This window comes from Cylas formicarius, unplaced genomic scaffold (genome assembly GCF_029955315.1).
Source record: "Cylas formicarius isolate icCylForm1 unplaced genomic scaffold, icCylForm1.1 PGA_scaffold_4__25_contigs__length_36172078, whole genome shotgun sequence".
Classification (NCBI taxonomy): domain Eukaryota; kingdom Metazoa; phylum Arthropoda; class Insecta; order Coleoptera; family Brentidae; genus Cylas; species Cylas formicarius.
In genome coordinates, this window is record NW_026844334.1 from 31,929,730 (window position 1) to 31,944,354 (window position 14,625).

General features: G+C 33.7%; 1 protein-coding gene across 3 annotated transcripts in view; it reads left to right on the top strand.

Annotated features, from left to right (window-relative positions):
* The window catches only part of LOC132701180 (synaptic vesicular amine transporter), a 241,218-nt gene that overhangs the window by 174,326 nt on the left and 52,267 nt on the right, over nucleotides 1-14,625 (top strand). For all 3 annotated transcript variants that reach the window (XM_060668907.1, XM_060668906.1, XM_060668908.1), the window contains exon 6: nucleotides 9,854-9,937. In XM_060668907.1, the coding sequence (XP_060524890.1) occupies nucleotides 9,854-9,937 (84 nt within the window). The remainder of the gene's footprint in view (nucleotides 1-9,853; nucleotides 9,938-14,625) is intronic.

Here is a 14,625-nt window from a genome sequence, read left to right on the forward strand (position 1 = left end):
CTCTCGCTTTCAGGTAACCCCAAAGAAAAAAGTCGCAAGGCGAAAAATCTATTACAATTACAAATCTATTACACATTCCCCATTTCTAATAAACTCCTCGACAACGAAAGCACGATGCACTCCGCTCCAAGCCATGTCGATAAATGAAAGTTGCATACTTTCATCTGCCTAACGTAGTGCGTACACAGTGTTGCCGGTTTTATAAACCGAACAACCACTATTTGAAATCCTGCCTACCTTTTTGCCGCACCCTGTGTAAATTAAGCCAATATATGATTTATTTTCTGTATTTCTCTTTGAAGCAGCTTTTATCCTATTGTAAAATAATAATAGCTCACTTGCGAATACAAATAGCGCAGTCAAAATAACACTAAAAAGGTACAAATATATTAATTAAATATATATTAAAATATTATCAAAATAATATTTTATTCGTGAACTGAAAACAACACACAAAGTTTTAAGTGTGTGGTGACTAACATGGAGGATTTAGACCATATAGACTTGCAAAAAGTTAATCAGTTGTAGTAATAGAATAACTATTTCTATGTGTGGGATAACCCATTATTTTAATTTCTTTGTATATTCGGTGCAGGATCTAGAATTTTGTACCACTTCAGGTATTACCGCAGTAAACATCTGTGACGTATAGGCTTTTCTGTCCTTGGGATTCGTAGCTTTTGCCTTTGAGATCGTGTCGAATAGAGGGAAGCTGTAATTGCGTTTGTAAAAAATAATTCGCAATATTACCAAAAAATAATTGTCTAACATCTAAGATCTTTGCCATTTGATAGAGTCCTTCTGTAGGATACATCAGCGTTTCACTATATATAATTAACAAATCCGCTTGGTTGGCAATTTAAAATTAGTAAAACCACTCCACCCAAGAGATGGTATGTGAGAAGTGGTTCAACCAATACGAAATTTTCAAATTCTTAATATCACAAAATTCTTTAAATATTTGGAGCAAGAATCTCAAATTTGATTAAGTTTATCAGTGTTACATTTCCAAGTCTTGTGCTTTTGCATATAGATGCCAATGTAATTCACATAACCAGGAGAAACTATATAGATAAACTCGTTCAATTTAGTTTCGATTTGAAGTTTTGTGAAATTTGGCAAGGTACGTGAATCACAGGAAAGTGAGAGGAAAACAGTTCAAAGTTCGCTCTTTATAGGATAACCAATTGTACAACTTCAAGTCGTTTTCATCGTTGTTTTTGGAACCCATTTCAACTATTTTTGCATCTGCGAATGTTGAGTATTAATAGCGAAGAGCTTTGAACACATTGAGCATAATAACTTTCTCATTTTTAGAACGAGTAGTTTTGCTAATATGTTTCTCAGTAAAAAATTTAGAAATAGTATAGTAAAAGTCATGCAGCGTGTGTAGCATAGGCAGCGTCAGCATTTACCAAGTTTTTCTTTAAATACCTTAGGTGAATATGTGAACTGAGGTTGAAAACGTATAATGTTAGGCGAATTGTCGATTGTTCGATCAAGGTAAGGAGGGAAAAGCAGTCGGACCAGATGATATCGATATATAATCAATAAAGCTGTTAGGCGATGAGAACATAGAAGGTTTAGTAAAACTGTTTAACAAAATATTATAGACAATAACGAAAAGTTGTGATCAGTTTCGAACGATCAGCTTAATGATCCATAAAAATAATTCATGAAAGTCGATCCGAAAAAAAAATCGGCTCCACTCAGTTTGTATTCAGTCAGGGATCGGGCACACGGGAAGCACTCTTTAGTCTAAGTACTTTAGTTCAAAAATGCAAAGACCAGCGAAAAGGTGTCCATCTGTCTTTATATACTACAAGAAAGCGTTTGACTGTGTAAAATATTCAAAACTAATATAAGGCTCTTACAAGCAAATAAGTAAATAAGCGCGATCTTGATTTCATAAAAACCTTAACCACCAAACAGAATGAGAGTAGGAAATGAAACCACGCAAAGTTTTCCAATAGAAAAAGTTGTAAGATGTGTTGTTTAATTTATATACTGAAACTATTTTTCACACGGTTCTCTATGATACAATATTTGTATAAACATCAATTTTTTACGCCGATGATATTGTCATTGCTAAAAGTCAAGAAGCACTACAACGCCTTATCGACAGAATATTAGCTGAGGGAGCTACTCTGCTTAAGAATTAATGTGGAAAAAACAAAGGTTATGGTAATAAGCAGATCACCTGGTGTGCGTTTAAGAACTTCGGGTAAATGCCAATATATAAGTATCTCACCAGTTGGATAGCCAAAGATCTGGATCATACTGACTAACTAGAGCCTTAGTTTGTGATTACTTTATCGTTCATATACTCGGTGTTACTATGGGGCATCTACTGGGAATACAGAGACTGAACAAACAACAAACATTGAGGTTCTGAGATATATGAGAAGGGAAAGGGAATTGTTGCAAATAATTAAAATAAACTATCTGGGTTATGCATTTAGAAACACGAAGTACGAATTCCTGAAGCTAATCATGTAGGGAAAGATTGAGGAAAAACAAGACATCGGAAGAAAAAAGCATTCATGGCTTTAAAATATTAGAGATAGGACTGGCTGGCTCTTTAGCTGCCCGTGACCGTGAAGAATTTCCCAGAATTATTGGCAACATCCATTAAATGGAACATTAAAGAAGAACAAGAAGAAATATTGCTAACAAAATTGTCTATTTAGATGAGAATTGGGTCAATATGGGTCATACGATTAATAATGAATATTAACATGTTATAAAGCACACTGTCAATTTAACAATATGGAGGTGGCACGTAATCAAGCAAAGCGATGTGTGGCAATAAACAACTCCGATTCCAATACAGGATATATTCGTTCATTAATAGATGAATCATTTCAACATGTTATTGAACAAAATCGGAGTAATTATGTTCAACATACCAGAGAAAAAACCGAAAAGGGAATGTGGTCCTCTGATAATCTCCAAAACAAGGTGGATGTACTTATTACTGGCATAAACTCGGGCGACAGTTTTGAGAACGACGTTGACATTTCCGATATCGACCAAGAATAAAAAATTTACCTGATGTATGTGCAGTCATATCACATTTTGACAAAGCAAAGTTTGTTTTGAAGTCCAATATGGGATCTAAAGGCAGGTTTAGCCCAACATTTTGAGTAATAAAAAATATTAATCATATTTTTAGGAGTTGAGTGTTTTTTCTTGTGGATATCGAATAGTTCAGTTTAGCTGTTTCGTCAAATGTTTTAGCCAAAGGCGCAAGAGCGCGTATTTCTACCGCATTGCCATTGCACAAGCCACAAGAAAAGTGTATCCACCTCTTAGAATAAAATGAATTTAATAATACATTTTAACTAAATAATTAAATTTAATTAATTAAATTAATAATTTAATTTAATTAATTTAATAATCTACTGTTATCACTAAAAACTCTTAATCGGCATTTACTATTTGTTTGAACACAAAATTACTGTAAGCAACAAAAGACATCTTCTTTGATAAATTTGTGAAGATATCTTGCAAACAATGTATTTTTCAATTTTATTGTTTGTTCTTGGTTGATTTCGTAAGTTTCAAAAGTTTCAAAAACATTTATACTATACAGACTCAACTTTTATTTACTTAACAAATAAAAAGATAATTTAGAAGATGGTTGACCCTATCAGCGAGGGTCCATCATGTCAACATAAACAAGACAAGGAGGAACACTTGGAATGAATGTAATATTTTGTGCAATCTCCATTCGCATTAATAACTGCTTGAAGTCTTCGGCTCATGATCATGAAAGGAGTTATTAAGTTTTCTTCAAGCGACATATTCTTTACATACTTCCTGAAGACCTTGCCCCTCGCTGTTTTGTTTTCGATTAAGTTGATGTCAGGACAGTTACTTGGCTATAGTGAGGTTTCAGTGTTGGCATTTTGGAGCCATATGTAACGGCGTCTGCAATGTGGGTAAGGCAGTTGTATTGTTAGAAAACGTAATTATTTTCAGGGTAAAGCTATTCCACACCGCAATATCTCGGCAAAAATTTGATCAACAAATCTTCCCTCAGTCAGCCATTGCACTCCTATTCCTTTGGATGAAATTCATCACCATCAATTTACACTGAAATGGATTGGGACTTTGTACCTGTCGACAAATCGAGGGTTGAAACGCTGGTTGCCTCTCCTGTACACGTTGATTCTCCACTTTTTGGAAGACTGGAAGATCTTTTCATCGGAAAATATGACATTTTCCCAAAACTGCTGTTTTTGCCGTTTATAGTGAAAAGCGAAAATAAGCCACGTTTGCTTCTGTTGGAGAATGAGTACGGCCTTTTTTGCAGCAGTCAAACTCTGGTTTCACTGCCCGGAAATTCCGATAGAATTCTTGCGTTCTTCATCCTGGACTAAACGAAGGACCGCCTGATCTTCAACGGAATTAAATGGTTATCTACCAGATCCCCTTTTCGTTTCAAACGATTCTCCTTGTTACCATCTTTTATTTATGGAAAAAGCGTTTGTCCTGCTTGCATTAAAATGTTGAGCTACCTCTGATAAGCACCCGCCACCTTCTAACTGGGTCACAATTCTTGTTTTCAATTCCCTGCCCGTATGTGGAGCCATTTTAAGCTGCATTTCATTTTCTAACTTATTTGTGACAATTTCTTTTTTATTTGACAGTGACACTATTAGAAATTTTAAAACAATGAATTTTGAAAAAATATGCTTTAGAAGTCGTATCAGTTTTTTATGAAACCAGTCGTATAAAAAAATTAGGTAAAGTAAAATGTTAGGGTAAAATGAGTTAAGTCCATTAAGATTTACCCCTCTCATATTAAGGATCAGAGTATAATTTGTTCAACTGAATGTCTTTTTCTTGCCTTTAATGTCAGTCAGATAATCGTAAACGACCATATCGTAAAAAATGTTTAAACAGCGGATTTAATTTATTCGAAGGCGACGGCGCTTTAAAAGTCGGTTAGGCAAAAGGCAAGGTCGTCACCGACACCCCGGGTGCGAAATTGACGCTACGATTTATAACTCGGTTAGCTGGAGAGATGCTGCTTTGTGACAGAGCGCGGCTTGTAAGTGGCTCTAATTAAATCAATTTCCTGAGGAACGCGGCAGCGCTAATAGGAACGGCTCGACTTACGGCTAATGGAGATCGCGTTGTCGTTAAAAGATGTAAAAAAAGCTGGGGGGGGGGCTAGCGGTAGGGTTGTTCAATGGTCGTATTCGGGACATTATTAAAAAACTCTCATTGTCTTGACTATTATGGTCTAAATGCAAATATCATTAAACAATCAATAACCTATTACTTCACCTATTACTCCACTCCATAAAAAAGGGGATACAAACATCTTAGATAATTTCAGGCCCATAGCAATCGTTCCTATTATTGGAAAAAGTGTTGAGGCTACAATAAAAGCTAAACTTGTCGCTTACTTTGAGGGAAGGAAATTATAAACAGATTTTGGTAGGTCCACCATCCGTGCCTTATACACAATGATTGAGCATGTGGTTGACGGATTTGAGGAGGGCTTGTCGACTTCAGTAACGATGTGCGACCTCAGCAAGGCATTCGACTGCATACTTCTTTCTAAACTTGAATACCACGGATTCGTGAAAATACCCTAGCCCTTTTAAAATCTTATTTGACCCCAAGAAAGCAATATGTTATCTGGAATGATCGGGAACCTACTTTGTTGGACCCTACTAATGGAGTGCCTCACGGTTCCATCCTTGGTCCACTTTTGTTTATAATATACATAAATGACGTGGTATTTGCAACAAATGCTGCTTGCGGTATACTCGATACGGATGACACATCATTGATTGAATAGAATAAACATCTAACTAATTTAAATAAAAAGGCTGTGACTACACTCTCCATGATTGAGCAGTGGTTCTCTGCAAATGAACTTAAATTAAATTCCGATAAACAAAGACTCTAATTTTCAATACCGATAGAAGAAGTAAAAAATCTGAACCGACAAACTCCTTGGTGTTTACCTAGATACGTTCTTAACCTGGCCGCCTCAGACTACTTATACGGTAAATTATCTACTCAGGTGAGACAATTACGAGGTTCCATCTCGCAAAGCACTCTCCGGATAGTTTATTTTGCATTGTTTCACAGTATCTTATCATATGGGCTACTATTGTGGGGAACGCGGTGGAGGCCGACAGAGCTTTTAGATTGCAGAAGTCTGCGGTTCGGGTTCTAGAGGGTGTTCCGCCGTCCAGCCATTGCCGCCCAATATTCAAAAAATTGAAAATACTTACGTTGTGTATGTTTATCTTTTGAAATTGCACTCAAATTTGTCTGTGTTTCCGACTCATGCTGGCCATCACAGCTACATGACTCAAATATCCAGGTTGTGTACTAAACAAAAAACTAAACTTAATCTAGATTTGTATAACATTTTTGCAAATACTCTTTTTCAGTCCAAAAATATTGATGTTAAATGACTTTCCATTAAAAAACTTAAACAATTATCAAAAAAGTTTTTTGAAGGGCATTATTTCTATTCTATAAACGAATTTGTTACATATCAGGAACAGTAGATCTAATTTATTTTGTAAATTAATTATTCTTAGAGTGTACCTATATATACAAAGTTTTGCTTTCTGGTTACAGTGGTCTAACTGTTTATATGTTATATATTTATCTTGTTTGTACTCTTCCTGACTTCAAAAATACGTTTTTGAATTTTTATGAGTGGTCAATAAGCGATTATAGCAAACAAACGCAGTCGTCTGGAAGTATTAAGTAATAGTATTTTACTTTTCGCCGGCTGATTCTGGCGCTTGACCAATATTCGTGAGTGTACGGGGTGATCTTTTATATATGTCCACTACTCTAACTTTTTTCCTGCCGTTTCTAGAAAATGAAGTTTAATATAAAAGTTGTAGGGTACTGTTGAAAGTTTTCTTCCATGTTATTTTCACATATTTTTCTTTTATGGAATACCTTGTACCTAATAGCCTTACGTGAGGGGTCTTTAGTCGTTCTATCGTTTTCTATTTATTGCTATAACTGAGTTTTAATTAAGCAATTTTCACAGAAAAAAAAGGAAATTTTCAATCTGTACCTTAAAAACAACAAAAAAAAAACTGGCAACGGAACAAGGCGTCTCCAAAAAAGTTTATTGAAAAATATTATTTTCCAGATTTTGCGCTGGATATTTTTTAGTAATAATTGAAGTATATTTTTCAGAGAATCGTTTATATTATACGTTCTACGTGGCCATTTTAAAGAAAAACAAGTGGCACTCTTTTAAAATCATGAATGTGGATCACCTTACGGAAGAAAACAATTCACATTTGTGTGTATGTTGTGGGCTTATGTTAGAAAGACTAGATTTCTTTTACAATACAAGGTATTAAAAAGAACAAAATTGCAGGCCCTATATTTTATGAAAGTGCATTATCAAGGAACAGATCACAAAGGATTATATCAGCAGATGTAGACGAGTTTATAGGTAATATGCTACTGAACAAGGCTTACGAAGTTATTTGGCAACAAGATGGAGCACCGCTTCATAATGTCCACGAGTAACGGACTATCTTAACAATAAATATAGAGTATAGATTGGAAGACACAGAACAATGATATGGCCGAAGGCAATAAATAAATAAATTACTTTTCACAAAATTTCTGGACACCTCCTGCTAACGTTCCCTAATCATCCTGTTGGCTTCTTCAGAGCTGACTCAGTTTCAATTAAGCTCTGAAAAGGTCAACAGGATGATTAGCGAAACGTCAGCAAGTTTTATTCAACAAAAACCGACGCAGGAGGAATCCAGAAGTTTTGTGAAAAGTATTACAGTAACCTGTAGAAGTTTCTTTGAAAAAAAAAGAATTAATTAATTAATAAGTTCTATGGTAGAATTTAAATATCAAACAGTTTAATAAATTGGCTCCCATCAAGTCAAGAAAAAGAATGAATCGACGAATGCAAAAATGGCTACCAATGGCCTAGTAAGCAGAATTTCAGTTTTTGGCAATTTTTGTCTCAAATTTCAAAACATTGAAATTTTTGAAATCAGCATGTACTGGACTTCCATATAATAATAACATAAAATCTGACAAACTTTAGAGCACTCTGCGATACACTAAATCTATAAATGAGAAAAATAAAACAAACAGAATAATACAAATAAAAACTGCACACCATTCAACAACTGAAAATGATGTTCAAATTGCAGAAACGTTTCATATTTCACATTTGATAAAGACACGGTGTTGTCGAAACAATTGTCATGTAAAAATATATAATTTCCTGAAAATCTGAACTTTTAGTTCTTATTTATTTTGTATTAATTATCACTGATTTCTCATTACATCAATTACAGTGGCGGACATTTTTGGGTCTATAACATATATACATTTCATAAAATGAAAACAACAAAACAATTCTAATTAGAATAAAACACCTCCCAATGAAATTACACAGACTATAGAATGGCCGAAATTTAAAAAATCACCTGGAAGCACTACATCAGAAATTAGTAAACCGTAATAAACAATGAACTATTAAATAAAGTGGACAGATAAAATAGTTGGGAATAACAATGGATACACAATTAAAATGAAACAAACATTTACAAACAGTGGTAAACAACCTACGGCGACTTATTTACAAATGAAAATATTTTTGAAACATTTTGAATAAACACAAAATGTTAACACTCTATTATACATTAGTGTTCAACAAATTTATTCTATCTATGAGCGTCGAAGCAACTTAATAAATGAATAAGGAACAAAAAGTAGACGAATTATTAGAAAAACCAAGATTTACATGTAAGATTTGTTCGTTTTTAATACCAAATTTAAAGTAATATCTTTTTATTTTAAAATTTTTGTATTATCTAGTTTAAACTTTGTATTTTATATAAATTATGTTAAAATTTCTGTCAATATTTATTATCACTGCTCACTTTCTGCAATATGTGGCATGGTAAACTTATGAAATGTTGGCAAATTTTATTAGGGGTGTAAATTTGGAATATTGTTTGTTTGCAAACTCATGGCAATTAATTGCTATTATACTGATACTTCATATATATCTTGTAGTCCATTAATCGACTATAATGGCACAAGGCCATAAAAGAAATACCAAATTTTAAGAATATCAATACCAAGAACATTTGACACATTTAAGTAGGATAAAATGTTACATTGCTATATTGATAGAATAAATTTTTGAAATAAATAAGTTATTCATATAATGATGGCCAATGAATTCGAAATGGTTACCTTAAGCATCTACAAGTGAAGCCCTTAAAAAATTGTTTTCTTATTATAAAATAAGATAATTGATAAAGTGACCTTTTTGAAGATATGGATATTCATTTAAGAAAATATTTGGACAAGAAATTTAATTTGTCTCAGCACTACTGTTAATATGCGATATTTCTTATGAAAACCGAGTTTTACAATTTAAGATAACAGATTAAGGCCCGGAGTGGTGATTTCAGAAACTCGAAAACAATTTGCAGAACTTTCTCTTGACCGATTTACGTTTTTATTCAAATTTTTGGGACTCCCTGTATATAAACTAAATACCTCTTAAGTCAACCCAAGACTCTTTTGTGTTAAAATTATTTTGTAAATCTTATCATTTCTAAGATTGGATAATTATCTTACGTGGACCACCAATGTTACTAAAAAAATATAAAGTATAAAAAAACTTATAACAAAGAACACTGATATTTATAAAGATCCTTGATTCTTCTTTTGATGTGAATATTAAAAAATATTTTTAATAAATTTTATCTATTAGGATAGTAGTCTATTAGAATGTTAAGTGCTCATAGGAAGTACCATTACTTTGATCTATCGATGCCTAACACCATGTTTTTTTTTGTAGTTTTCGCTTTTGGCCGGAGTTACAGTGTCCTTTTCATAGCTAGAGCTCTCCAAGGCATAGGATCCTCGTGTTCCACAGTTTCAGGTAAGAATGAATGAATGAATATAGGAAAGCCACTAAACGGTCAGTTTTAAATTATGAAGGTGCGTCTGAGCGCCATAATATTTTGAAACATCCAGTGTTACACACAGAATGATTCACGAATATTGACCGAAATGAAACCTCGTAATATTCGCTGAATTTCAGAGGGAGTCTTTGCTATAAAGTTTATAGTTAGGACTCTTCTTTAAAGTGTTAATTGTGCTGTTAATTATTAAATTAGGCACATCGATTAACGCACTAATAAATAACAAAATGCGTTTTAAAACTTTATGGTAGATTTGCGAAAACAATTTTGAAATAACCTACCTAATTTTCTAGCATAGCTAATCATAAATATAGATGTATTTCGTTCATAATGCGAAAAAAATATTCATTTATAACAGAAAAAGGGTGATTGTAACCTCAGAAAATGTATCGCTCTGTGGATGTTAAGTTTCTTCTTCTGCTTCTTTTTGTAAATATCAAAATAATCAGTATTCTCAATTGATAAATAATTAATAAAGTGGCTTTGAAAAATTAGAGTTTTATTAGAAATATGTTTATTCACCTTACGAAAAATATTCAAAAAATCCAGAATTTCTCAATAGAAACGGAGAAATACAAGCAGAGTCCACATGCAAAACAGTTTTAAATCGAATACCACCCACAACGATACACCACCCGAAAAACACTTAACCAACCTTAAATACTGAGTTGCCTTGTTTTTTGTAATAGGGGCACTAAATTTCAACGCATTATTTTCCAAGTAGTTGGAGGAAACTTATTTAACGGTATATCTAGGAAAAATTCAAAATATTTTAAAACAGGACTTTTCGCCAATTTGGTGTGAGACGGTAAAATAATGTTTTTGTAAATACCCTGTACCTCGCAGAAGTTATTTACGGGGTCAAATTTCAGCTTTCTAAATATTAAATTACCCCCCCCCCCCAATAAGAATTTAAATTGGTGCCTCTTTTAGCCAAAAAATGTGAAAAATAATTATAATCTAGAGAAACGGCTGGAGAGAGTCTCGGCTATACTTTATAAAAATATATATATAAACATAGGTACACATCTTCAGGATTTCTTCTGCTTTGGGGTTTTACTCTGAATCGCTGAAGTTTAGCCAAAAATGCTGCTGGCTTCTTCAGAACGCTGCGTGAAAGTGATTTGATAATTGCTCTGCCCAAATGGAAGACACCTATAAACTGTATAAACAGCGATTCATGTTATTGGGGTGTTTCATTATTTCGGTTGGATAGAAAAAAGGGCTATAGTCCCAAGTCGCGCTAAGTGGGTGTGTGTGATTTAACAGTCGTAGAAAAGGTATAGTATGCAACACATTTGGTAACATTTTTAAGTCACCCGCTTATCAAGAACTCCCTCTACTTTTTCTACGTGTCATTTTACCACGTCACTTCAGGGTCGCATGAATCCGAGCCACTTCGGACATTTTCGGCATATTACCCAACAGCTTGAATTTTGACATTTGTCAATTCTAGCGGTCATATCAATGAATGTACTGATGTGTTGTACCCAAAAAGTAAGAGTGCTACGTTCGTTCCAAATGCCGTTTACCACTTGTTGCATAATATACTATTCTAAATTTACGTATCCAGTGATCTTATGGAAAAAAGTCGAAATTCAAGAAAAAAACATTTTCTTTGACGACTCCTACTTGAAATCACAGAGATGAAAGTTGTCCAGAAATGAGTATGACAAATATAAAATTGAAGAAGTACTACTAATGTACTAATAGATGAAGCATTTCATCATGTAATTGAACAAAATTGGAGTAATTATATTCAATATATCACAAAAAAAACGAATAGGAAATTTCATCTGCTGATAATATTCAGGACAATATGGATGTACTTATTATTGGCATAAATTCTGACCGCAGTTCTGAGAGCGACATTGACATTTCAGATCACCAGGAATAAAAAATTTCACTGATGTACATAAAAACGAGGTAAACTAAAAATGTTGAGATAAAATTGGGGCCTTTGCAGCGAAACTTGTTTGACACTGATATTTTAGCCTTATCGTTATTGTTTTGGTGAAATGTATGTTTTAATGGACCGTCTCATATCTCGAAATGTGTTAATTCCTGGTTAAGAGATTCAGGTCGCAACAGAGGTATTGCTCTGAAATGTAAGGAATTGATGTCCAAAATTTTTTGGGCTGAATTATGATGCGATTATGTATCCATATGAGTCAGTTTTCTATAGACGACATGGTTCCAAGGTTAAGTCTGATTTTCGATTATAAAGAGTGTCTACAAATGGGAAGACTGTTGTTATTTTCCAGTTCGATTATCAAATTGATTTTTGTGCATATGGCGTTTAGATGGTTCAGATTTTTTAAAGAGATTCCTGGTCGTGTGATCACATAACGAACAGTTTCGGTTTTAGATGAAACTTATCAATGGCCAGTTTTCCAATATCTTCTATAAAATTATTAGCGAAGACAAGAGAAAGTACAGAACCCCTAGCTGTTCCTGATATTTGTCGGTCACCAGGGAGATTTTCGCATTTTAAGATATTTGAACTGATGCTTAATGTTTACGGAACATGAACTTTAGTAAAGAGAGATTCAAAGCGAAAACTAACTAGAATGTCGTCTAGATCTAAGTTAATAATTTTTAGTTCTTGAATAAGATGAAATGAATCAATCACAGAACTGGAACCTTTTCCTACGAAAGGTTTTAAAATTGAGGCAAGACATTTTGCTAATGATGAATAATGCTAACGATTCTATACGATTTAATGCGACGCAATCAAAATTCTAGGTCCAAGAAAAATTTCCTTATCCATCGAAATAATCAAATATCCCAATAATATAAACCTCAACACAGGTTTTTGCCTATCTTCCATTTGGGAGTCGGTCCCCGCAGATATTTAAGTTGCGTGCGGAACAATCATGAAATCAGTTTCAGATAGCGCTTTGAAGAGGACAGCAGCAGCAAGACAGAGTCAACATCCGACGCAGGAGAACTATAGAAGACGTGTTTCTCCAAATTCTACCGCGTGCGAAAGGATCTTTCAAAGAAATATTTATTTTTTATTTTTACTTCTTCTTGTGACATACACGTCTCACACGTTAGAGATTATCTGTTCATTGAATATGAGGGTGTGCTACCTGACGAAATGTAGGACCCACATCTTGTATATTGCACCAGTTTCTGAAGCCATAAATGCCGTTTCCTTCTAGACCCTCTTGAAGAGTATATATTGTAAAAGCCGTCTGTCACAAAACTTGCTGATTTGACACGTGTTCCGCGAATGACATTTTTAGCAGTATACGGAGAAAGGTACAGTAAGTGGCATAGTTGTCACATTACCTTTCGGGAATGACGTAATTTTTTGTGTTTATTGTTTAATCTATGTCAAGTGACAGAGACAAACAAATGAAAAAAAAATTGTCGTTTCTCTATAACACGCAATGCCGGTTTTAGTTAAGTGTTTTTCGGAATATTTTCATCAAAATTAACATTGATTTGTTGTCAACTGTTACAGCTAATAATTTGGAATTTCTTACTTTTTTTTTAATCCTAAAAATCAATAAAATGGAATCCTTCCACAAATTGAGGATGCTATTGAACGACCATACAACAATCATAAATATTAAGAAAAGACCAATAACGAGCGATGAATCCTTCACTTCCAGAATTCCAAAAACAAAAAAAGATAAAAATAACAATTGCAAATTACTTAAAGAACAATATAATAGTTATGATCTATTGCATGTAGGCGAAAAACTAATATGCTACAACGCAGATTTTGCTTAAAAAAACTAAAAGAGACAAATGAATACTTTAATTGTTGCATCAGCTCGCTAGGAAAATACGTAAAAAGTATCCGTTCTAAGTGGAAGAAATCAAATCTACAAGAGAATCAATTTCTTCAGGAAATATATCAAAAACTAGCTTATACCACCGTATTTATTGACGTGACTTGGGCTTTTAATCAAGGTTCGTTTAGAAATAGCTGGCACGATAACACTATGTCTACCAGTCTCAAAAAATCTAGTGAAGGTCATCGATTTATTGCGGTTCACTCTGGATCAACGGAAAGATTTATTAAGGGATCCAATTTTATATTTAACAGCGGATTAAAAAGCGGAGGTTATCAAGACAAGATTAGTTTTTATTACATAACAAACAGGATCGCTTTCGAAAAATCGTTGCTGCGCGGGACAAGTCAGCTTTTTATTTTAAAAAGAAGGCGCCTCACGAATTCTTGTCCTAGTGTATTGTTTTTCTATCGTGCTCCTGCGGACCACTATGGAACTTCCGCAAAATCGATGTAATTTTATTGTGAATACACCATGTATACAGCGTCCTTCCTCGTCAAACTTCAAAGTTACGGCAAACTTCGGTGAATATTAAAATTTGTGCTGGTAATTGCAATTTAAAATTATATTTTTTCAAAAATTTTGCGCCCCTGTATTATACACGAAATATTAAACTCTCTCTTGACACAGTTTACCATACTGTTCATGCAAATTATCACATCTTTAAAAGTATTTCATTTATCGCCAATAATTTACCCACAAAAGCGGAAATTTCTAGGATCTATTAGAATTTTTTGCCCACAACCGACGTACCCTGTAAATAATCCCAACAATGTTCGAAATAGAGGCTATAGCCCTGGATCTTATTAGTTTCCTGGTATACCAATATTTAAAAT